Source organism: Nematolebias whitei, chromosome 3 (assembly GCF_014905685.2).
Source record: "Nematolebias whitei isolate Nwh7 chromosome 3, NemWhi1, whole genome shotgun sequence".
Taxonomy (NCBI): domain Eukaryota; kingdom Metazoa; phylum Chordata; class Actinopteri; order Cyprinodontiformes; family Rivulidae; genus Nematolebias; species Nematolebias whitei.
In genome coordinates, this window is record NC_056500.1 from 13,844,091 (window position 1) to 13,868,806 (window position 24,716).

At 37.7% G+C, this 24,716-nt stretch overlaps 1 protein-coding gene across 1 annotated transcript in view; it reads right to left on the bottom strand.

Moving 5' to 3' along the window:
• The window catches only part of LOC119430583 (ephrin type-B receptor 1), a 100,245-nt gene that overhangs the window by 36,494 nt on the left and 39,035 nt on the right, over positions 1 to 24,716 (bottom strand). The window contains exons 4-9 of the mRNA XM_037698015.1: positions 24,130 to 24,348; positions 23,860 to 24,040; positions 14,398 to 14,553; positions 10,823 to 11,085; positions 8,879 to 8,954; positions 5,859 to 5,983 (exon numbers count right to left, since the gene is read on the bottom strand). Of these exons, the coding sequence (XP_037553943.1) occupies positions 5,859 to 5,983; positions 8,879 to 8,954; positions 10,823 to 11,085; positions 14,398 to 14,553; positions 23,860 to 24,040; positions 24,130 to 24,348 (1,020 nt within the window). The remainder of the gene's footprint in view (positions 1 to 5,858; positions 5,984 to 8,878; positions 8,955 to 10,822; positions 11,086 to 14,397; positions 14,554 to 23,859; positions 24,041 to 24,129; positions 24,349 to 24,716) is intronic.

Genomic DNA, 24,716 nt, shown 5'->3' on the forward strand with positions numbered 1-24,716 from the left:
TCCCACATGGTTTATCATTGAATTAGATGTTCTCAGCTGTGCTTCGGGTTTTAGCGTTTATGCAACTATGTTCAATGCCACAGAGTCTTTTGTTTCACTGTGCTCTGGTTGAAACAGATTATCCACTACGAGGCGGCTGAGGAGTGCAGAGTGATCACAGCCTTGTAAAGTACCAATAAATGAATGCTTTGGTTCTCTTATGGGTGGATGAGCCTAGTATGTCAACATTTCTTGGAAGTGTTGCAAACTAAAAGCAGGAGTGGAATTCAGGCATAAATCTCTTTTAGAAAGAGTGAAAAAAAGTTCAAGAATTGTATACATTGTTCCTATAAATGAAATTTATACAGAGTTTGGGTTAAAGTTATGATTAAATTGGATGCATTTTAACATGTTCAGACACATTATCATAAATGGCTTTTGAAAGAAGGTGGAAGTTCAGTTTTATTGGGTCAACACACATCAGGAATGATCTTAAGTCCTTTGGAACTAAAAATGTAATTTGCTTCAAACATCGCTGGGACAGGAGGGTCTCAAATTTTCTTGCGTTAAGATTTGAGGCTCAGGGCTGTAATTTGTTTTCCAATCCAATGCAGACATGAATGATTCTGAATAGATTTAAAATGTCAAAAATTGATTACTATTTAATGTTAAAAATGTTAAGTTGAGGAACCCAAATGACAGAACTCTGAAGGGTAAAAATAACTCGGAAAGTTTATGTTGTGCACATAACAGAGATAAGAACGAGACAACCAAGACACGACAGGACGTCTTCTGCATTTAAAGACCCATGTTCAGAAGTATTTCATCACTTATGAAGTTAAGGGAAAAATAACATACATCTGTACACATTTTACCCAGAAGAGGAAGAAAATGAACAGCCAACGGTAGCTGCTAGGAGACATTGCAAACAAGAGGACCATTGATTGAGCAATGGCAAAGTTTCAACCTAACCGATTTACAAAGTTCATTGCAAGTTCCATCCATTCATCCATTATCTTTATCTGCTTCTTCCTTTGTGGGTCGCAGGAATCACTGGTGCCCATGTCCAGCCATCACTGTGCGAGAGGCAGGGGACACCCTGGACAGGTTTCCAGTCCATCACAGGGACACATGGAGACAAACGACCATTATCACTCTCACTCACACCTAGAGACAATTTAGAGTTACCAATCAGCCTAACATGCAAGTTTTTGGTCTGTGGGAGGAAAACGGAGTACCTGGGGAAAACCCACACATGCACAGAGAGAACATTCAAACTCCACCCAGAAGGGCCTCCAGCCGGGATTTGAACCGGGGCGCCCTGCTCGCTGAGAGCCCAGAAGCTCTACCAACTGTGCAGCCATGCAGCCTCATTGCAAAGTTTTATTGTAAAATAATTTTAGCAGCATTTAGTGGTTGAAAAACAGGGCTTGCATGCTATGATTTGTACTTGCCTTGATTAACAAAAAAAAGTTCCTATGTCAAACATACTAAAAAAGTGAACCCCGCACTCTGCAACGGGACCAAATGCTGTGGAGACATTGAAGAAAACAAGTAAGCTAGCTCTAATGTGATTCATAAATAGTCATTGCTACACAACCTTGTGACTGTTCTAAGCAAACATCTTGTTTGAATGAAAACGGGTCTTCTTTGCAGTAGAGAGTACATCTTTTGTTTCTTTAAGGTCCGAGTTTTCACATTTATTGTTTGAAGTGTGACCATGGATGTATCAATAATAATAATAATAATAATAATAATAATAATAATAATGTGTTATGTATTGTCATCAAAGTATGTTCCCATACAATGGCAAAATTGGCTCTCTGCATTTAGCCCATCCACCCCCAGGTGGAGCAGTGGGCAGACATTGAAAGCGCCCGGGGAGCAATTGGGGATAGGGTGTCTTGCTCAGAGACACCACAAGATGTGCAATGACTGGGGATCGAACCTGGGACTTTCGGGTCCCGAGTCGGCTTCCCTGCCTCTAAGCTGCACTGATAATCACTGAAAATGAAAATGTGAAATTCCTGGAAACTAAACATTTTCATATACATTCTAAACTTCAAGTATAGCAAAGTTTTTGTGATGAAAACTATGATGTGACAACCAAAAGGAAAATCAAGCTAAGTTATTCAAGGAGATCTAGGTTAACCTTTGAAATAGAGGAAGAAGCTCAGATATCTGTTAAAGTTCAAGTCCAAGAATCTTTATTATACTCTAGGGGCAATTTGTTTCACACTCAGTAGGCACAAAAAACATCCATACTAGACAAGACATTAAGACATTAAAATAACTGTATATAAAAAGAATAGAAATCATCACTGTTCACTGAGAAACCTGATTGCTACAGAGAATGATTTTTTTCAGTCTGTTCATCCTACATCTGGGAAGCAAATACTCGCGTCCAGATGGAAACAACCTGAACTCACCATGGAGTGGATGATCAGGATCTGCCAGAACCAGCCTGACCTTGTTCACTGACCTCGCCTTGTGTAGGTCAGTGAGGTTCTGTAGGGCTATGCCAGCAATTTTGCTGCACACCCTGACAATCCCCGAGAGTTTGTTCCTGTTTTTTTTATGTCAAAAGTCCGAACCAACAGATGAAAGTGACAGTTAAGAGACTCAATAAAACATTCTCAAAAGTAGAATCAACATTTAAACCATGGAGCTTCTGATAAAAATAGATTCTCTGATGGGCCTTTGTACAAAGTGAATTCACATGGGGGTTAAATGTCAGTTTGTCATTGAGGACAATTCCCAGATATTTAAATTGATGCACCACCTCGACAACCTCACTGTTGATGACCACAGGCGTGGCATTATATTATCTATAGTCATCTGAGGAGACTATAGATATGAATTCCTTCTGTGTGTGTCTTTGGAAAATTTCTGCAAATGTTCGCAAGCTAGAGAAACCTTGGGGTAGACCCAGCGCAAGCTGGATGAATTCCATATCTAATGTGGTTTACAAACATCTCAGATCCCCCAGGAGGAGCTGGCAGACAGTGATAGGGAGAGTGACATCTGGGCTAGTTTGACCTAGCCTCGGGGAAGAAACGGTACGGATGCAGAATGTGGACACCTGCAGTTATTGTAAATTAATAAATACAATGGATAAAACTTCCAGAAGTTGACTGAAGGACATCTATAGGGACACTTCTGTGAGTAGTTTTCTATTACTAATGCACCTTCTAATCATCTGCAATTTAGGTTAAAGATAAACAGAGAGAAATCCTCAGAATCAAATGTTCTTTTCCTGAAGAGAAGTTTGATTTTCAGGCTAGAGGCTCCCTGAGAGAAAAGATGGTGTCCTTCATGGATAAAGGAATCTGTTTAATAGCAGAGGTCTTTGCTGACTTTTGGCATATAACAGGGTCCACAGAGAGACCCGAAGGCCACATCAGCACAGTGAGCAGAGGAGATATATCTTGTAGACAATCTCCCTCAGCAAAGAAAAAAGGCCAATATTGTTAGCTGCTGTCCATAAGCTGCATCGCAATACTTGCCTTAAAATAAAATTAAATAAAAACTTACATTATGCAAAAGTCTCACAAATGTAGATGGTTATATTGTATAAAATGACAACATGAGCTATTGCCTTATTGGATGTATGTAATTAAAACATTTAATAGTTGAACTGGGACAAGATCGGAGACTACTCTTTTTTTGTTCAAGCTGTATCCAAGTGACCAACATAGCATCAGTTTTAGTTTTGACCAGTTAGACTATTTTAGTGACTTGACAGATTTTACTGCTTTTTGTAATTTAACATTTATGCAAACCATCTTACAATATATCTTTACAGTTAATAAAAAAAGAGAATCAGCATACTTTAAATCCTTTTTTAAAGCTGGAGAGACAGTCTTAGTTGCTAATATGGCACAGTTATTTATGAATGTTTGCTTATTTTTGTTGATAAAAGAGAAGCTCTCGATCTCTGTAAACCCTGCTGTCAGTGCAGCTACAGGCTCCAAGAAATATGCATTTGCTCCTAGATCCATCTTGACATATTAAAAGATAATAATGTAAAAAGATGATACATGTATGAAAGGATGTTTACCACCACTGTGAAAGAAAATACATCAAGTGAACAAATCACAAACATGTTGACGGGCTTCTGCCTACAGGCGGTCCTAATTGATTATCATGTCATGTCTGTCACCCACAGAACAGCAGTAATTATTCTTATCAGCCAGTAAAACAGTGGACATGTTAAGTCACAGGGACTACTTGTTGATGACAAATAGTACAAAAACACAGCAAACATTATTGAGAAATCATCGGTGAGTCATACTGTAATACGACTGAATCATACTGTGGATGAATGAACACTTTGGACCATGGGCATTTATTATTATTATTATTATTATTATTATTTTGGTAAGAATAAGTAAAAGTGCTCATTCTAAATGGCTTCACACTGAACTGTCAGGTACTGAAACAATAATCTACATGCACCTATTATAGAAAATATTTATATTTAACTTTGTTTGATTTTATGCTTAAAATAATGTAATTACTATATCTTTCAACATGATTCTTCTTTTTTTTTTGCATTTTAAAACATTTAATGTATCGCAATACGTATTTAATGTATCTCAATAGTCTGATATTTTAAATAATACTTTCGCCTGCCATTGAAAAGAGAAGGTGTACAATGTTAATGTTATGTCCTGTGTCTGTCACCAAAACATCTCATGAACCACTGCATGGATTATAATAAAACAAAGAAAGTAATTATTGGAGGGACATCAACATATCTGGAGTCAGTTCAAGATTCAATTTCCAGATGGCTTTCACAGACAACGACAAAGAATCTCTATAACTTAGTCAATTTGACAAATATTGAGGTAACGTTTGGTGTGGGAGTAGCTGACAGTCATTCCTAAGACATACTTTTGAGTGTGACAGCTTGGGATGTCACATAAAATACACATATGCACATAACTTTATTTTCAAGGTTTGAACAAAATGGATGCAACTCCATCATTTCCTAATTTAAGACTATCTTAGTCCAAAACTCATAATTTAACTATGAACACTTAATTTTGTATATGCATTGCTTTATGCAATTATAATTCCTTAATGCTTGAAAGGGGATACAGTATTGTGCATTCAAATTTTGAAAAGCTTTTTTTTTTAATTTTATATATATTTTTTTACCTCAGACTATGATGGTTTTGTCAGATTGATATAGTTACATATTTTCATATTAATATTTATTATTATTACTGTGGAATGTTTCCCCAATTAATATTTTTTGTTCAATTTACTGTTGATTTAAATACATATTTTTAAACAAAAAACAACTTTTTTTATTCTTTAAAGCAAGATAATTATTCTTGGGTTAGATTAGTTTTATGCAAAGACCGGTAATTAAAAACAACAAAGGCATTTGGCGCTCCCATGTACGGTGATATTTCCCTCTGTGTGAATGATAAAACAACTACTCGCCTCAGTCTCTGATAAATGTCAACTTTTATAAAAGAGATTAATCCAGGAAACCACTAACTCAGCAAACAGTAGATCAATATTAAAAGCTGCACTTCACGAATGCTAAACGATTTTCTTCTTCTGGACTTTTAAACGTGTTACAACTGGCAGCTGCATTAGATTAGTCAAGATATCACAGAAGAAATAAATAAAACTGATTTTAACCACAGCACTGTTTTCAGTTTCATTCCCAATTTTAATGAGCAAAGGTATTCATAGAGAAGTGAAACTGTTGCTAGTCCTCAGCAACAGATAATTAGAGGGCTTTAATGCACTTCGTATTGATTTTCCTCTTTTATCGACTCTCCACAGATTACTGGCCATGACCGTAACCAAAAACGCACAAACACACAGAGACGTTGTTTTTTTTTTTCATTTCACTCTACCTTGTCGTAGTATCTAATCTCGTAGTCAAGGATGATCCCGTTGGGCTGTTCGGGCGGTGGCCATGACAACGAGAAGCTACGGCTTGTTGAGCTTACTTGGTGCATTATGGGAACTACCGAGGGAGCTTTAAAAAAAATACACACACAAACAGTTGTTTTTACAACTTAAAGATGGACAAGGATTATTCAGCATCACATTGAAAATGATCACAAATTGACAAACATATTTAAAAGGAGAAAAATATTTCTTCTTTAAAAACTTGTGGAAACAAGTTGCTGATCCTGCCAAGTCTCCAGGAAGCATTTTCCCCTATAATTTAAAGAACCATAACGTATTAGTTGCAATCTATTTTAAGGTTTTCGCTTTGGGATTATTTGATAGAAAGGTTTTCATCCTATTTGTTCCATTTAAATGAGTTAGAAAGTCAAAGAAATTAAGGCAAAAATACGCTACATTAGTTTAAATTAAAATTACAAGTTTAAAAGAAGAAAAAACATTAAAATATAGCTGGAATTGTTTCAGAGTTTTTAAGGGGAAGATGTTTGAGAGTAAATTTTCCTAAACACACCAAAAACATCTTGCACAGTTAAGTGATCAGGATAGTAAAGAGATGGTCTGGTCATGTTTTAAGTAACGTTCTGTCAGATAGTTATCAATAGTTAGCACCTTATCAGCTGTGATATCAGGAGGAAAGGAAAGGAAAGAGGCCAAAGTTTTAAAATAAGCAAAGCTAATGGATACTTCAATACCCCACCCCCCTTTTTACAGGCTGATAAAACATCCATCCATCTATCCATTATCTTTTCCAGAGTCTTCCTTTTCAGGTCACGATGGTCACTGGTGTCCATATCCAGCAGTCACTGTGTGAGAGGACCCTGGACAGGTCTCCAGTCCATCACAGAGACACATAGAGACAAACAACCATTCACTCTCTCACTCACATATAGGGACAATTCAGAGTTACCAATCAGCCTAACGTGCATGTTTTTGGTCTGTGGGAGGAAACCCGAGTATCAGAGAAACCCCCACGCATGCACAGAGAGAACATGCAAACTCCACCCAAAAAGGGCTGGGATTTGATCCAGTGACCTTCTCGTGGAGAGGCAACAGCTCTACCAGTTGAGCCACCGTGCTGCTCGTTGATGAAACAAATCTCTCAATAACAACGTATTTGGGTAAAATCTGATCTAAAATTAACTTCTATATTTTTGCATGACAAACATTGTATAGTTTGTTGCCTTTTTTCTAAACCTTACAATGTCCATGTTCCTGTGTAAATGTTTGTGCTGTAAGAGTTTTTTTAAAAAGGGGATCACATTTGACCAATGGGATTAGCCTAGCCTAGATAAAGACTTTTGCCTCTTTCTTCATACTCCATGCTCTATGACTGATGTCACGGTCAATAAGGTACTAACTATATGTTGGCAGCACGATGGCTCAGTGGTTAGCACTGTTGCCTCACAGCAAAAAGATCTTGGGTTCAACCCTCAGTTGGACCTGTGGTCTTTCTGTGTGGAGTTTGCATGTTCTTCTCATGTTTGCGTGGGTTTTCTCCAGGTACTCCAGTTTCCTCCCACAGACCAAAAACATGCATGTTAGGCTGCCTTCAGGCCCAGGCCTCCCTTGCAAAAGAGATCTGTGATCTCAGTGGGATTTGCCAGGTTAAATAAAGGTTAAATAAAAATATATCATGATCTGTGGCGGATCGAACCCAGGGTGCAGCCAGACATGGGGAAATCGGGAATAAAATGATGAATAACTATTTATTCAAAGAAACAAAAGGGCTGTTGTGGCAGCAAAACACAAAATCACATGAGCTGGGAGACACGGAGGAAGACGGAGGAAGACGGAGGAAGACGGAGGAAGACGGAGGAAGACGGAGGAAGACGGAGGAAGACGGAGGAAGACGGAGGAAGACGGAGGAAGACGGAGCATGACGGCTCTGGGAAGCACAATACACGAACAACAAAGAAACACAAAGATGCAGAACTTAAAGGGAAACTAACGAGACATAATGATGAACACCTGGGGTGATTGGGATTGGGAGCAGATGAAGCAGGAGCTGGCAACATGAAGGAAGAAACACTGGAAGGCAGGAAACTCAAGTACATAAACACAAGGATCTAAAGAAATGACACAAGACAGACATATTCTCACAAACTATTGATGACTGTGACAGATCATCACTTTAAGATGCTCAGTAAGTTCTGTGATAAATCAAGAAGCATCACAGCTCTTAACTTTGACAGGATGAATGAGCTGTCACCTGAAAACTCCAAGTAATTTGAGAACTTCTACAATTTGCATTTTACACAGTTCTCTGCGCGCACAGTGAGTTTCATATTGCAATAATATAGAGTCAAATTTTCTTTGCATATTTTCAAAATCCTCCCAGTGTAGTCATCTTGATAATAATTCAGTTTTTGTTGAGCCTTAGAAGATCTCGGGGAGAAAAATGGTGTGCAAATGACAGCGGTAACAAATCTGCTCGGAGAGTGGCACGGTGGCAACGAATCATGTTTCGATTAGGAATGAGCCGGGCTGCAGTAGATGAAGTAAACGATGCGCTTTCCATCAAAGAAAAGCAGCGTTTAAACTCAAATTTGGGTAGAAGTGGAAGTATCACTTGTGCCTGTCTCCATAAAGTATTGATGGAGTAATAACTCGGTTACTTTTATGGTCTCTAGGAATTATACAGCAGCAGGCTGAAGGGGAGATAGAAGGCAGGCAAAGTGGTGGTGGTGGGGGGGGGGGGTAGATACAGCTGAAAAAAGGAGGACTGAGGGGAAAAGTGAGAAGAGGATTAAAGCTGTATGTGTAGGAAAGACCAAGGAAGGGGTGGAGGGGGAAAGGAGAGAAGACAAGCCTCCAACATGTTTTTTGAATTAAAAGGCTGTAGCTCAATTTCCTTTATCTTTCCAGCCATCCCTCCCACATATAATCCACGGCCCCCCAGGATATGCTTACACACTGACAAACACACACACCAACAACAATGGTGTTCGCACTTTCAACTCACCTGCTTGATTGGTTGTAATGTTGATTGACAGCTGCTGGGCGGGATAAGGACTATTATTGGACACTCCGTTGACCGCCTGTAGAGTATAAAGAGTAATGGACAGCTGGTCCGCATTATGATCATAAGATTTAATGTGCATGTATTCAAAACAACAATACTGTTTTATTTTTAACTGTGAGTACAAAAGCTACACAATCTATCACTAAAATTCAAATTCTCAGATTTTGTGTCGTATCGCAAACGCAAAAGAACTTGTATTGGGATTTAATTTTTAAAAACCACTGATTTTGTTTAGCAGAAGCTCACTAAATCATTTTGACACGGATGCAAATGGTTTAGTCAGGGCAAATTAAGATCTTAATTTATGATGATTTACTTCAGGCTCCAATTTGTTTATTTTTTTCCTAATTAATTTTATGTCTCACCATGTCCTGGTGCGTTAAATCTGCTACTTAAACTATTAAAATAGTGGGAACATTAATGAATTATGCCTAAATTGGCACCTGATTTGCTTTCAAATGTATTCTTTATACTAATTTAATGAATGCTTTGATTTTCATTGGTGCTTTTTTATTTATTTATTTTTTTTAATGGGGGGACAAGGGAGTGGTGGCATGGAGGTTAGACAAGATGGGCCTCTGATCGAAAGATCGCTGGGTCAACTTCCGTTACCGACAACATCAAAATGTGGGTGGGATAGGTGAAGCACCCACACCTGCCTCTACCCTCATTTGCCCCACTCTGGGTCCTTGAGCAAGGCACTCAACCCCCACCATCTGCTCCTCCGGGCACCCTAGATAGCAGCTCTCTGCTCTACAGACAGAGCTGTGGAGCAGGCGAAAGAAGAAAAAATAAAATAAAATAAAAATGTAATGGGGGAGAAATCAAGAATAAAAACAAAAAAAAATCTACATGATTTATTTTTTATACATATAAATTAGTACCAACTGTTTCACATTCAACAGTTAAACCTGCAGATCACTGTTTTAACCACCATTAAGCCATTGTTATCAAACCTTCCCTCTCAAATTAGAAGTTCATAAATTATTGATTCTTAGGCCACACTATTCACAAACTACGGTACAATGTACATTCAGTTTTGTTTGATCTAGTTTGATTTATGCATTCTTATAAGGTTTCACACTTCAGATGCATATGACCTCAGTTTAAATTATAAAATGCTATAGTAAGCAGCCACATGGCAGAAGACAGTAGGTCTGCCATCATGCTGGCATTGTGAAGTTCAGCGTGACCTTGTGAGATGAGAACTGTAATTCATGATTTTGCATAAAAGCCTGGACGTCAGCAATTCTATCTATTTGCGTCTAAAACACAAACTGACTGCACCAAGGCTGTTTTACAATTAGTAAATGTAACAGAATAAAATAAAATATACACTCTTACTTCTAACATATAAAGCTCCCAACAGCCAAACTCCATCTTATATTAAAGATCACGTTGTTCCATAGTTTGCTAACGGAGCACTTTGGTCGTAGACTTCAGGTTTACTTGTGGTTCCTAGAGTTTCTTAAAGTAGAATGTGAGGCAGAGCTTTCATTTATCAACCTTTCGACTTTTAAGACAAGATATAAAACACTTTTATGTTTGATAAATCCTATAGTTAGGGTTGGCTTGGGTTTGCTAAACTCTTCTATACTTATGCTGCCATTAAAATACTGAAGGACAAAGTGACATCTCCTCACCCTGCTGCTGTCTTTACTTTATTAAATTGCCATGTTTGTATACTATACAGTATATGCTTGCAACTGTAGAAACTCTGAAGTCTATTTTGTTATCTTTAAAAAGGAAAAGAAAAATAGGCATTGAAAAATATGCTCACGTTTATAATCATATATGTATATAATCTGCTAACTTTTGGAGCAGTACAGCAGCAATCCTCCTGCAGTCTCAACACTTCCAGTAGAAACAACAGTAGGGACAAACCTGGATGTCGAAAGTGTATGATGCGTGAGCCCGCAGCTTGCTGATCTCAACCCTAGTTCCCTTTAGTGCCTCCTTTCCCGGAGTAAACACCACACTGTCATCACATGGCTGGCATGCCCGCCGCTCACTGATGTGGCATCGGCGGCAGATGACGTTATAAGACAAGTCGTCACGGTGCCCGGTATCACGAGGTGGGTTCCACTCCAGGAGCACAGATGTCTGGTTCACCACTGAGACCACATTACGAGGAGCTGAGGGAACACCTGGCAAAGGAATGAAAAGAAATACAAAGAGAATGAAGACTGAATTTCCAGTTGAGAGGGACTTTTACTGACACCTGTTGCTGACCGTGCAAATTAGCCATGTTAGGATATTAATAATCTCAAAACAAGTCCCAACTGAACGCCGGCGTTCAATCAAATATTAGTGTAGCAAGGACACAATAAAACTATTTGCCTCTTTTATCAATTTATTCCTGCTAAGAGCTCAAATTTAGATTTTATATTAGTTTAGGGTGTCATTTTGCAAGCTTGAGTTTTATTCTTGGGTTCAGGACAAATTGTTTGAGTAATTATTACGGATTTCTTTGCCATACAGTATGCATTTAAAATAATATTCAAGAAACAATATTACAGATCAGTATAACATCTGAAGAGCATCTTGAAATATATTTTACAAAATGGGTTAAAATAGTAAAATTCAAAAGGGAGCAGCAACTGATACATTTATTTTGGCTTTGGCTATTTAAGGCAATTGATAAGATAAATTATTAAGGACATGGTTATTTTAAAAATGTAATGTCAACAGTTGGTGGTGATAATTTGCTGGGAAAACACGAAAAGTTGAATTCTCAAAACATGGACTCTAAAGATACAAAAAAAACCATACAGGTTTTAATCAAATAAACATGAAATATCTGGCATATTTATTTTATTATAAAACCCGATACTAACGAGTGTTTGACTGCTAAACAAATTTAGTGTAATAAAGACAAACACCCAAGATCTCCCATCGTTAAGAATGTTGTTTATCCAAAACTGATAAGGCAAGTGAACACATAAAAAAAACTCTATAAACGAGAACGAAACTGCACAACATTCAACCTCAGTCATTAAAAACACGAGACTTGTTAATTTTGCTCAGATAAGAGGTCAGATATGAGTCTGGAGCCAACTGGGATGGACCATCATGTACTGAGAATCTTATGGTCTCAGGAACACAGTCTTCGGTTACATACAGCAATATTAGTCACTAAATATTAAATAAAGAGCACACTGATGCTTTTTTCCACAGAAACCAGTGAAAATGCTACTACTGATTTGGTTTAAAGCAATTTATACAGAACAAATCCCGCCCTACATTAAAGTGAATTTGTGCTTCATCCAACACAGACAGGTCTAAAAGCTCACCGCCAGCCATGGAAACCATCGTCTCGTTGCTGTCCCCTAGATTTTCTCTCACTGCTTGTCTCCTTTTTTCACGTGGTGTCAAAGTAAGTCTTCAAAGCACAATGGGATTTTTCACAAGGTTAAACCTTGTGGGTGCACTTCTCCTTGACTGTGCAAACACATCACAACAAGTGTGACGCAGACAAAACAAGAGCAGCTGAGATGAAACGGATGTTCAACCTTGGCATATGCTAAATCTCAGTCATAAGAAAATACTGCCATGGCTCTGTGGAATATGTATGTGTGTAATCCATAAACCCACACACCAGGGCAGCTAAGCTGAAAAATCAAAGCACAAACAGGGGGAGTGAAAATCCAAGCAGTAACCTTTATAATCATTTCTGGTGTGCATTCATAATAACACAGGCGACACACTAATGCCATTTCTTTAAAGAAATATTCCACCATTCTTTTTTTATTTGTTTAAATAAATTAATGCAAATCAAACAGTCGGAGTCAAACACGCTGAGGTGCAAAGCTGCTAAGGAAAAGAGTGTTGCAATTTGACGCTCCCTGCTGCTGCTGCTGCTTCTGCAAAAAAGAGCACATCCCAAGAGTGATACACCCAACCTGCCTTTTTGTTTTTCTTCTTACGCATAATAAATCTGCCCTGTGCCGAAAAATACAGTTCAAATTAACGAGCACACAGATTGTGTACAAACTCGTCTGTACCCTTGCAGCCCTGGAGGTTCGTTAAAGAAATGCGTTTCCGTCAAACAACGATCTACAAACTGCAACTGATCTGATTTTAGATCTGACTTTTCAACATAAACAATCTGAAGGTCCAGCCTCCATTTAAAGTTTAGACTTTTCTTGTTTCAAGGCGCTTATGAATATTTGCATTTGAAAACAAAATAATAAAGTTAATTAATGTATCCTGATGCTCAATAATTCAGGTAGCAAAATCAAAAAAAAAAAAAAAAAGTTAAGTCTGGTTCTCTGGACCTCATTTCCAATCCATGGACCTGGACCAGTTCATTTAGTTTTTGCACTTGAATTGAAAGCACTAAATTCAAAGAGCTGTGTAGGATGAGTGGCTCGACACATGACACGTTCTACCTAGAAATGTTGATTGCTGCTCACTTACTATCATTTTTAAAGTGTGCTACGAGTGTTGAAGAGAGGTTTTTATGTGCTATTTCTGCTGTGACATGAAATTAACCCCACCTACATAACACAGGAAAAAAAAACACTGAATTATTTTCTATGTTTTGCATTCCAACAAAACTGTCTAAATATTTTAGCATCTTTTCAGCGTCTTGACCTGTTGGTTAGAGCGAGTTGTGACCATTTGGTTTTAATGTACAGGCTAAAAGGAACCACCACGATAAAAATAATGAGCAAGACACGCACAGATGGGAATGATGAAAGTCAAAATTGATTCCTCCTTTTAAATCTATTTATAACCTCACAGCAGCAGTGGGTTAAAGTTGTTTTCAAATCATTTCTCAACATCTTTGTTTTAAAATCTGGCATTTCATTTAATATTTAGCTGTTTTTTTTCTTTAACATTTCTTCTTTTATATTTTGAGGAAGAATGCCCTAAATTATTTTAACAAATATAACAAAAAAAAAAAACAGAGAGTACAAATCAACTGAATCGCAGCTATTCTTGGTCTTTTAATACGTAAAGTTGTATTCAGGTCACTGGGATGTGCACAGACACTCATGACTGATTACATACTCTGCACACATCGTGTACACACAGTTTCGTAGTTTGAGTCCAAAATGATTCATGTTTCAACCTACTTTTACCATCTCTCTAAGGAACCGAGAGGCTGCCTCTTTCTAACTCGGTGCTTTGCGGTGCACTGCAATATAGTCTCTTCCACAAACTAAACCCACATTCACATAAATGGAAATATGGCAATAATACTTACTGCTCCCAAAATCCCCTAACATAAATGAGTGTGGTGTAGGTTTTGGAATGAGGTGCATACATTTAGAGAGAGCATGATAAATCAAAGCAGTCGTTGGATTTTCATTTAACTATGAAATTTTGGACTGTCAGCAGAGTCTGCCTCTGATCTGCTGTAATACGTCACCCTGGTGGGAACTTCCACCTGTGCTGGTCATTTTGAGGCTTATAAAAGATGGACAGTGCGTTTATTCTGCGTGTTGACTCACTGGTGCACACGTCCTCTGGTGTGTCCATGTCCCCGCGGTAATATCCGTTCCGACAACCGCAGAGGGTGGCAGCCTCGATGGTGGAGCGACTGTTGAGCGGACACTGCTGACATAATCCTGGCCCTTGGGATGACTTAAAGGTGCCCTGAGGACAAGCTGTGAAGAAAGAGACAGGAAAACCAATTTTTTTTTATTTTATCTGCTGAACAGGATAAACAATCATGTCCGTGTCCTTCTAGTTTGTCTCGATTCTAGGACATTTGATAAACTTGATTTTAGAGAACAAATAAACAACTTGACAGTGAGAATCTGTACTTTACACTCTGTGTTGTTCTAAAAAGATGCACAGAAACATGTTCATACTACTGAAACTCAGGGGTTAATGGCACCTGCACTGGAGGCTAGTTTCATTTTTATCTCTAACTTCTATATCTTAGATCATTTATAAATCCATCTATCAGTCCATGAGCTGTACTCATATTTCTATTAAGTAGGCACGCTTTCCTTACATGGATATGCTGTTTTCCTTCAACATCAAGCTTGTTCATTTGTATATTTTAAAGCAAAATCTGAAAAAGTTGGAGTGTTGGGTAAAATATAAATAAAAACAGAAAACAATGATTTGCAAATCACAGACTCGTATAGTATCTAAAATGCAACCTAGTGAAACTTTATGAGTTAAAAAAATAAGTAATTGTGAGCTTTATGGCCACACCCCATTTAAAAAAGTTGGGACAGTGACAACACCGTAAAGGTAGGTGGTTTGACAGCTAAAGGGGCATTTTGCAACAATATAGGTTAACTGCGGCAACGAGTCGTAATAAGACTTGGTATTTGTAGAACATTTAAAGAGTATAAATCTGAGTAGAAAAGATAGGCAGAGGTCCATTAGTTTGTGAAAAATGGTCTAAAATGGATTTCAACCAAAAACCGACAACTTTGAAAATCTCAAGCTGATAATAATAAAATTTTAAACAATATGGTGACATCGCTGAGCACAAACATGATGTGAAATACTTAAAAATAACTGAATAAGGTCTCGGTTTGTCTTGCATTTGTATGTGTCCACCAGCATACCATGTTTAGTCCAAATGTTTTTCCTTTTTTAATACTCTTGTTCTTAAAGCTTCAGTTGCACAAGAAAATCTCAAACAACCTGGAAATAAAGTTATGTGTTGATACTGTAGTAAATTTGGTTATTCACTTGCCATTGGCATTATTTCATTGGCAGATGTTGGAAATTTTAGGATACTGCGCACCACCAACACCGTATGATGGGATGGGTCAGCAAATGGCATTAATCTGAGATCAGAATGCCTTTAAATGGGGATTGAAGCCTCTACAAGCTGATACATGCGAGATCTGACATGACTGAAACAGTTAGAGGAGAGTTGGTGACTAAAACTTGACTTGAGTGCAAGAAAATACGTCAATTTCCCATTAAAGTCTCAAAGAATTATAACTGTAATGAATGTGTGACTATTGTGAGAGAAAACACAAGTACAGCATACAGCAAATTATACGCCCGTCCACAAACTATTATACCCTCCTGAGACCTGAACTCTTGCATGACATGCATTATTAATTCCTATAATGCCCACATATGTGGATGCCAGGTCCTAGGAGGATAAGGCAATACACCAATGGCCCAGAATAGCAAATACCTTGTTTTAAGTTTGACTTTGATTTGTGACCTTGACCTTGAAGCTGGGGTGATGAAAATGTTTTACTGTAAGACAGTGCATGAGACTTATTCTAGTGACGATACATGTGTGTGTATGAAGTTTTGTTAAATTATCTTGAATGGATCTAAATTTATGTGTGAGACAAGAGAAAGTTTACGGATGTACAGATGGAAGGAGATTTTATCATAACGTGTCTGCCTTTCAACCAGTTTATAAAAACCAATAAGACTGCGAGTATCTGAGACTCGAGCAAGGAAATTTTAAACCCCAGCAATGGTCACATAATAATCTGGAGACTTTCTCTCAAACAATGTATGCCAACTAGATACAGCAAAAAAAGACAGAACACGTGAGCTTCACTTGACGCTGAAGTCAGGGCTCAGATCCTGTTCAACAGATATGATTTTGTTCAAAAGACAGCAATACCATTTCCAAGTTATGTGATACAGTTAATGAAATACACATTTTCCACTATTATGCCTTCTGTGTCTCACGTCGATTAGTCTATTGACCGGGAAGTTTATTCGATTTTAATTTATCCAAGGATTTGAGCTTGGCTTAGAGTATTTGCTCATGATGCAGTTTGCATGCGTGTTATTTTATTGTATGCCCGGCAGTGTACCAGGATGAGACAAACTTTGCAAAAGAAGTGAGAATTGGTGTGGACATTTGGGTGACACTTTAAGTAGAGACAATAATATGTAGAAAATAAATTGTGAGGCACATTATTTTACACATAGGCCTACTGCATGTAAAAGGGCCTTTCTTTTTTTTTTTAGCTTATTAAAACTCAAACATTAACTGAAGGTGGTAGGATTTGCTCAGAGTCTGTCTTTTCAAGGAAAGTGCGCAGAAAGTTCATATATGTGCCAAAGCGACTCTACCGTGAGGTAAAGTTCCCAGTTGCTACTTGAGAACTGCTTAATATGCATGCAGAATCCCACTTTTTTCCAGCTGGACTGGCAAACATGCTGTTACATTTTTAATTTTTGGCATCCATATTAAATAACAACCTCTGCCTGAACATGATGTTGCAAAACTTGATGTTCAGTCATTTTACTGGCTCTCTAAAATCCTCATATTTACTGTACAAAATAAAATATCCGTGAAAATGTGTCTATTTTAACCCGAAAATAATTTGAAGTTTGAGCCGTATTTTGGGCTAGATTGAAGTGTTTACTTAACAAAGAAACTGAAACGGAAATTGTGTATAGCAACTAATAAAAATTGTACTTGAACTGAAATAGTTAAATTAGATTCAAGTAAAAAAAATATTAAGTTTGATCCTGAGGAAACATTGTGAGACAGTCGAACATCTGCACTGCAACATATCTATTGTGTCGAAGTATATTGTGACCCAGAAGGGAAGCCAGTTTTTAATTCACACATGGGATTTCAAAAGTGCTTCTTCTCTCACAAACAGCCGTACAATGAAATATATATATATATATATAAAAAAAAAAAACAAGTTTAAAGAAGGCACAGAAAGGTGTAAAATATAAAAAAGAAACTCTTAAAGGAGAGAGACTATGAATGGTTTTTTATGTTCCGTTTTTCATTTTGAACTATCGTAATAAATTATTTTCCTTCCTTTCCTGTAATAAATACTTATCTCATGATCATTTAGATGCTGTAGGATCAAATTTTGAACATCACGCAGATTTATGGTAGCAGACAGAGGAGCTTTAATGAGGTCAAAATGGTGGCTGACAGATAAACGGTTTTCTGAGTATTACATGTTGAAGAGGCACAGCTGAAAACAAAGGTAAAAAAAAAAAAAGATAAAACCTAATCTCAAAAATTGAGGAAACAGGAGAAAGGAAAAAAGCAGCAATAAAGCAGAAAATTGTTGACAAGAAAGAAACACTATTAGATTACGATTTTATTATTCCAGCTCAATAGCCATATATACAGTATTTCAGCAGTGATATAAAGTTTTGTGTTTCTTCCCCAGACACGCCATGCTGTTATTTCTCACTGATTTGACGCTTCTAACATGGTTTACAAACACCAATGTGCTCCTCACATAGCTTTATGAAACAATACAGATATTGGTGGCAATATATATTTTTCATTGATCTTGTTTTTTCATTATTTAGCTTAATCAAATGAACAAGACAGCATTAATGTTTATAACAAAGCACCAAAAGCTAAAAGATGTTAGTTTTACTTTCACTTTCGTGTAGCTGTATTAGGCACAAGCATAAAGCTTTTATTTTCACAATTAGCAAATCTTGCTTTAAATGTAAGACATCAAAAAGAAGCCTAAATAGCATTGAAACTGTCAGTAGACATCTATGCTACTTTGTACAAGTTAATAATAATAATAAAAAAAAAACGTTAACTTTGTTGTGTATGTTGCATCTTCTTCTTATTTCAGCTTTTCCCTCTTCAGGGGTCGCCACAGCGAGTCATCCTCCCCCATCTCACTCTGTCCTCTGCATCCTCTGTCCTCACTCCAACTACCTCCATGTCCTCTCTAACTGCATCCATTTATCTTTTCTTTGGTCTTCCTCTTTGTCTTTTCCCTGGCAGCTGCATTTCTAACATCCTTCTACCAGTATACCCACTGTCCCTCCTCTAGACATGTCCAAACCATCTCAGTCTGGCCTCTCTAACTTTATCTTCCAGTTGTTCAACCTGTGCTGTACCTCTGATGATCTCATTCCTAATCTTATCCATCCTTGTCACTCCTAAGAAGAACCTCATCATCTTCATTTCTGCCACTTCCAGTTCTTTCTTCTGTCTTTTTGTCCTTGTCTTTGTCCAGACCATACAACATAGCTAGTCTCACCACTGTCTTGTAAACGTTTCATTTGACCTTTGCTGACACCTTTTTGTAGCAAATCACTCCTGACACTTTTCTCCATCCATTCAATCCTGCCTGGACTCAGTTTTGTATCTCTTTACCATAATCCCCATGTTCCTGGACAGTGAACCCCAAGTGCTTGAAGTCCTGCACCTTTGTGACCTCTGCTCCTTGTAGCTTCACTGTTCCACCAGCCTCCTTCTCATTCACACACATGTACTCTGTCTTACTATGGCTGGCATTCATTCCTCTTCTTTCAAGTGCATACCTCCACCGTTCTCTTCCACCTGTTCCCCGTTCTGACCACAGATCACAATGTCATCTGCAAACATCATAGTCCATGGGGATTCCTGCCTGACCTCATCTGTTAGTCGGTCCATCACCAGAGCAAATAAGAAGGGGATCAGAGCTGATCCTTATTGCAATCCCACCTCCACCTTGAAGCTATCTGTCACTCCTACAACACTTCTCATCACTGTCCTGCTGGCCTCATGCATGTCCTGTACCAGTCTAACATACGTTTCTGCAACTCCAGATTTCCTCATACAATACCACACCTCCTCCTTCGGCACTCCGTCATATGCTTTGTCTAAATCCACAAAGACACAATGGGGTTCTTTCTGACCCTCTCTGCACTTCTCCATCAGCATCTTCAAATCAAAGATGGCATCTGTGGTGCTTTTTTCTTGGCATGGCACCATATTGCTGCTCACAAATGGCCACCTCTCATCTAAGTCTAGCTTCCACAATTCTCTCCCAGATCTTCATTGTGTGACTCATCAACTTGATTCCCCTGTAGTTGCTACAACTCTTTACATCACCCTTGTTTTAAAAATGGGCACCAGCACATTTCTTCTCCATTCCTCAGTTTGTATGTTACATGTTGTGTATGTTACATAAACATCTGTATTCAGTAGTAGTAAACTGAGACCAAATTAGCTAGGCCTTCAGTTAAAAGTAATCTTGTAACAATCTTTAACATGCTGATGTAAAATAAATTTTAGAATTGCTGTCTGTTTGCAGCACTTTACGTTCAGTTTCACATTACAGGAGCTCACTGACTATGATGTGTTTTCACCCTTTTCATGCATCAAGCACATCTGACTTATGGGGTCACTAACAACAACCTGAGCATAAATGGCAACCCAACACTAAACAGAAAAGCTAAAAGGGACAATCCATCTGAACACATAACCTGAAAAAAATCTACCCATTTCTGTCCCAAGATTACCCTGAAGACCCTGTGTCTTACACAGTCTGTTGCGTAAGGACAACATGAAACTTCAATCCTTTAGTTTGAAACTCCACAGTGAACCACATAACTTAATGGTTTTGTACAATTGTTTCATGCAATGAAACCGAACCACAACTGTAATACTGAAAATTACCGATGTAAACTTAAATGGGATATTTAATCTTCATTTTTTTAGTAAAACTAAAATTTCATTGTGGATATTTGAATTTACAGGTTGCAATTCAATGCATGACAAGTCTTCACATGGTCAAAAAAACTTTGCTGGGCCAAAGTTTGCAGGGACAATAAGTATATGATATGTGACATTGAAAGTTTTAGTTTTTAGTAAGCGTGGTTCCCTAAAGATTTATCAGTTTGATTGTTAAGAAAAAATGTGACAATCAGTGATGGTTTTTACAAAACACATTCCTGAGCTATGCATCTTTTTGAATTGTTGAAAGTGAGACTAAAATGCTAAAATAATGTAATATTTTATTAGTACATTCAAAACAGTTTTTTTTTATTTTTTAGCCTAATTCACTGCCTTTATATCCGGACGCCTGCCTTAATTTCTTATACAGGAGTGTCGGCACACTTTGTTAGTCTGTCTTTCTAACCGGGAAAAGGAGATAGACATCTGGCTTGTCAAGGTCATTTATACAACCTTGCTCATACACATGGGGTGGGTCACCATAGCAACAGGTCTTGTTCCATCTTTCTATTACAAAGTATTTATCTCTGGATACCTCCCTGTACAGTTATCTATCTGTGTGTCTACAGATGTCAAAGTAGTAAACCTCGAAGCAAAGGATATGTGTGTAAACTGTGGCTGTGTCTCAGCTGGTGTATTTTTTTTTTTTTATCTAAGAAGAAGGGACAAATGTAAGAAAATTACTTATAATTGATAAGCTAGTTATGCCATGTTTAGTAATGCTGGATTATTTCTGCAATATTGTGGGAAAAAGAATGGTAACAAAAACAGACCAGTGGAGTACCCATTGAGAGATGAAATGTAAATAAAAACTGGAAAAAGTCAAAGCCTCTGTGACATTTTGCAAGCTGCGCTGACCTACAAAGACCATGTGGGGAACAATTGTCTCAAGTTGGCAAACTAATCAATGATTAAAAACTTATACGAGTGTGTAAATATGTATGATGAAAGCCTGCAGGTTTAGAAAAAATAAATAAATCTGGAAGCATTGTTCGGGTTCACAGCAGGAGAGGACTGGGTTTCAGTGGCAGCACTTCCAATTGTTACAGACACACACTTACACACACGAGTGCACACAGCACGTTGATCAGGTGCCAAGAATCGCTATATGGCTTGGACAATATGCTGATTTGGTTCAAAATGAACACCATCTTTGTGCCTTGACGTGCTCAAACCTTCACACTAACACAGAAAAAGATGACCATCTGTTACAATAGAGGACCCAGCTTCCTGCCAAGTTATGAACAGCTGACTGGCAAAGAGAGCGCACCAAAACGATGATGCATGCTCGTGCAAAATAGACAGGAATAATTCAGTCACTAAAGCACTGTTTCAGAGACAAGATATGAGGAAAACAAAGCAAGCAGACGTATATAGACATGCCATTTCAGTAAACAAGACAGACTTTTTAGTTTAAAAAGAAAGTGGCTCAAGAGAAATCTTCATATTTGAGAGTTGTGTATTTTATCAATGTGAAACACAATAACATTAATCTTAAAAAGAAACGAATGATAAATTTATAGCTTGATTATGTGTTTATAAGCTAATTCCAATTTGGAATCATGATGATTTCCTGATCAGGATTATACAAGTAGAAAATGGACTGGCTACTTTCAGGAGAAGGCACAGCGTGCTTGTTGGAACCGACTAAATCCACCATATGTTCGTGTTCAGAAATCAAACACTGGGAGTTTGGACAGGAGCAAAAAGTGTTACCTTGGGGACCATCTTTGGTAGACAACAGTTAATTAATACAGAAAAACAAGAAGACAAATAGCCATTGCTCTAGAGATTTGTTGGTTAAAAACAGAGTGATTGTGTCATTCTTTTCTTAATTTGTGACTTTTTGGTTTTGTCATCTTAGTAAGTTTTGTTTTTAGTTATCAAGCTTCTGAAACCATCATGACTTTAACCATAACCAGCAGTAATTTATTCTACATAAATCTGTCTGATGTGCATCATTTTTAAAGCAACTATTACTACAAGACTTTGACCATTTGAATGGAAACATGTCAAGTACATTTAAAACCTGACCAGAATGAAAATGGCTGACGGGGAGCAGAAAACAAAGCAGCACTGTGTTTTTTTTTAAACACAATACACCTTCTTAACAGCAAAACTTATGATTCCAAAAGACTAAGAGTACAAAGGGTTATTACAAGTTGCTTTATACTGTATCAAAGTAGCCCAACAGTAAAGAGTTAATAATTCCCATAAATCATGGCTGATTTACAGCAAATAAACTTTCATAACAAATTATTAGAAATTGTGTTTGTGCAAAACACAAACAAATGAGACAGACAGAACATTGTTCGTCAGTATGTGCTTATTATCTGCTTTATCTTAGAACTTTTAGATTTACTCACACTTTATAGACTTTCTTTCTTTCTGGGACAGTTCAGGACTAATTTGCAGCAGACTAATGTGGATGAAACACACTAAACCAATTAACATAGGATGTAGAAGTCTCACTTATCATTTCACCATATGTACATACATACATACATCACACCACATACACACACACAAAAACACACAGATACACACAGGTTTGTTTTGCTATCTTTATGGGGGCTTTGCATTGACTGCCATTCATTTTTCATTCATTTCTATAGCCTAACCCTGGCCTTTACCCTAAGCCTAACCATTACCAGTACATGCCTAACCCTAAACCTAACACATCCTCAACTCACACCTTAGTCCTAAACCTAACCAATGGGACTTTTTCTTATGAGGTCTGGGATTTGGGCCCCATAAGGAGCAGTTGGTCCTCACAGTGTAGTATAAATTGGAAAAATGGGCCTTACAAAGTGGCATGGACAAGGACAGACACACACAGATGCACATGCACACACATGCACAGACACAGAAAATAAATGAGACTCTCCAGGGAGAATAAGAAATGATGGGTACTATTTTGGAGAGGAAATGGGGAAAGAGGCCAGATAATGTATAGAAGACAGGAAAAGAGGGGCAGATATTTTGAACATTTAGGGAAGAGGAGCTATTTCTGTGCCATATTCATTCAAGTGTGCTTTGACAAATATAAACATATGGAGCACCGTGTGATTGGGCCAAAACACATCCTGATGTAAGTCATGCACACTATATGTGTTGTGATCTGGACTATATATGTCCAGGTCACAACTTTAATAAAAAGTAATTGCATATTTATTATAATTGCATATTAAACAAAAATGTTGTACTTATTTGATTTAAAAAATGTTGTATTTTTTAGATTCTTTTGTTGTTTTCAGCTTTTGTTGTTTTGTCACCCCTTGCTGTTAGGCGATGTTGATTTCTGTCATCACTGTGGCAGATTATTGGAAATATGTTTGCTGAATATTGATTTACTGTCACATTAAGTTTAGCTTTAAAAAAAGTGATGTGCTGTGCAAGAATTTGCTACACCAGCATATTCAGAGACAACTTGAGCTGTGGTGAAATAAAACACATTGCAGCATTTTGGTTTAACTTTTTAGTTTGTTTAGTGCAATACAACGTCCTCAAAATGAAAACTGACCTCGACACACGTTGCTATTGTCCGGTTCGTAGCCTGCCTTGCAGCTGCAGCTGCCGATGGGCACCATCCATTCTCCATCTCCGTTACAGTAGAGCTTTATGGGAACGTCTACCTCCTCTGCATTCGGGATGCAGCTTCCTCGGGCGATAACCAACGAGGTGGACTCAGCTCCTGTCAGAGTCTGCACAAAAATGGAATTTGTAAAAAAAAAAAAAAATATTGCTACAAAATCTAATTAATGTTTTTGTTTAATATAGCTTTGGATCGTACCTCCGGAAAAAAAGCAAAGTTTTGCACGATCATGGGACATTTCTTGTAGAAAACTCTAACAGCCAGAAGGGACATGCAGGCACCCAGATCCTGGAAAGCCAAGTGGAACCCTCTGCCTTTAGAAAGAGGCCCAAAGCTTCTCACTTCTGTGTTCACCTTCATTAATCTGCCCCCAAAATCCACCTGAGAGAAACTCTCATCTGCTGCAATGGTGTCCACCTGGTACAGGTAAAATAAAACCACAAAACAAAAGAAACCAGAAAGTTAAATATCCTAAGCAACTCAAAAGCAGCCAGATAAAATTGACTAATTAAAATGTTGAATTTGACAACAATACAATTATTCAGTCAGCATTTGAAAATGTCGATTGATTGAGTGTATTTAAATGAGAAACATTTTGTTTAAACTCTATTGAAACTGCAAAAAAGTAGTTTAGCATTATCTATTTATACTTATACAGTAGTCCCTCGTTTATCGTGGCGATGGTGGGGGTGTTCCATTCTCAGTCCCCCCACGAAATAAAAGTAGAACAACTAGTTAGTAGTAGTTTATTTTGCTGTGTGTGTACCGGTGTGTGTGTGTGTGTC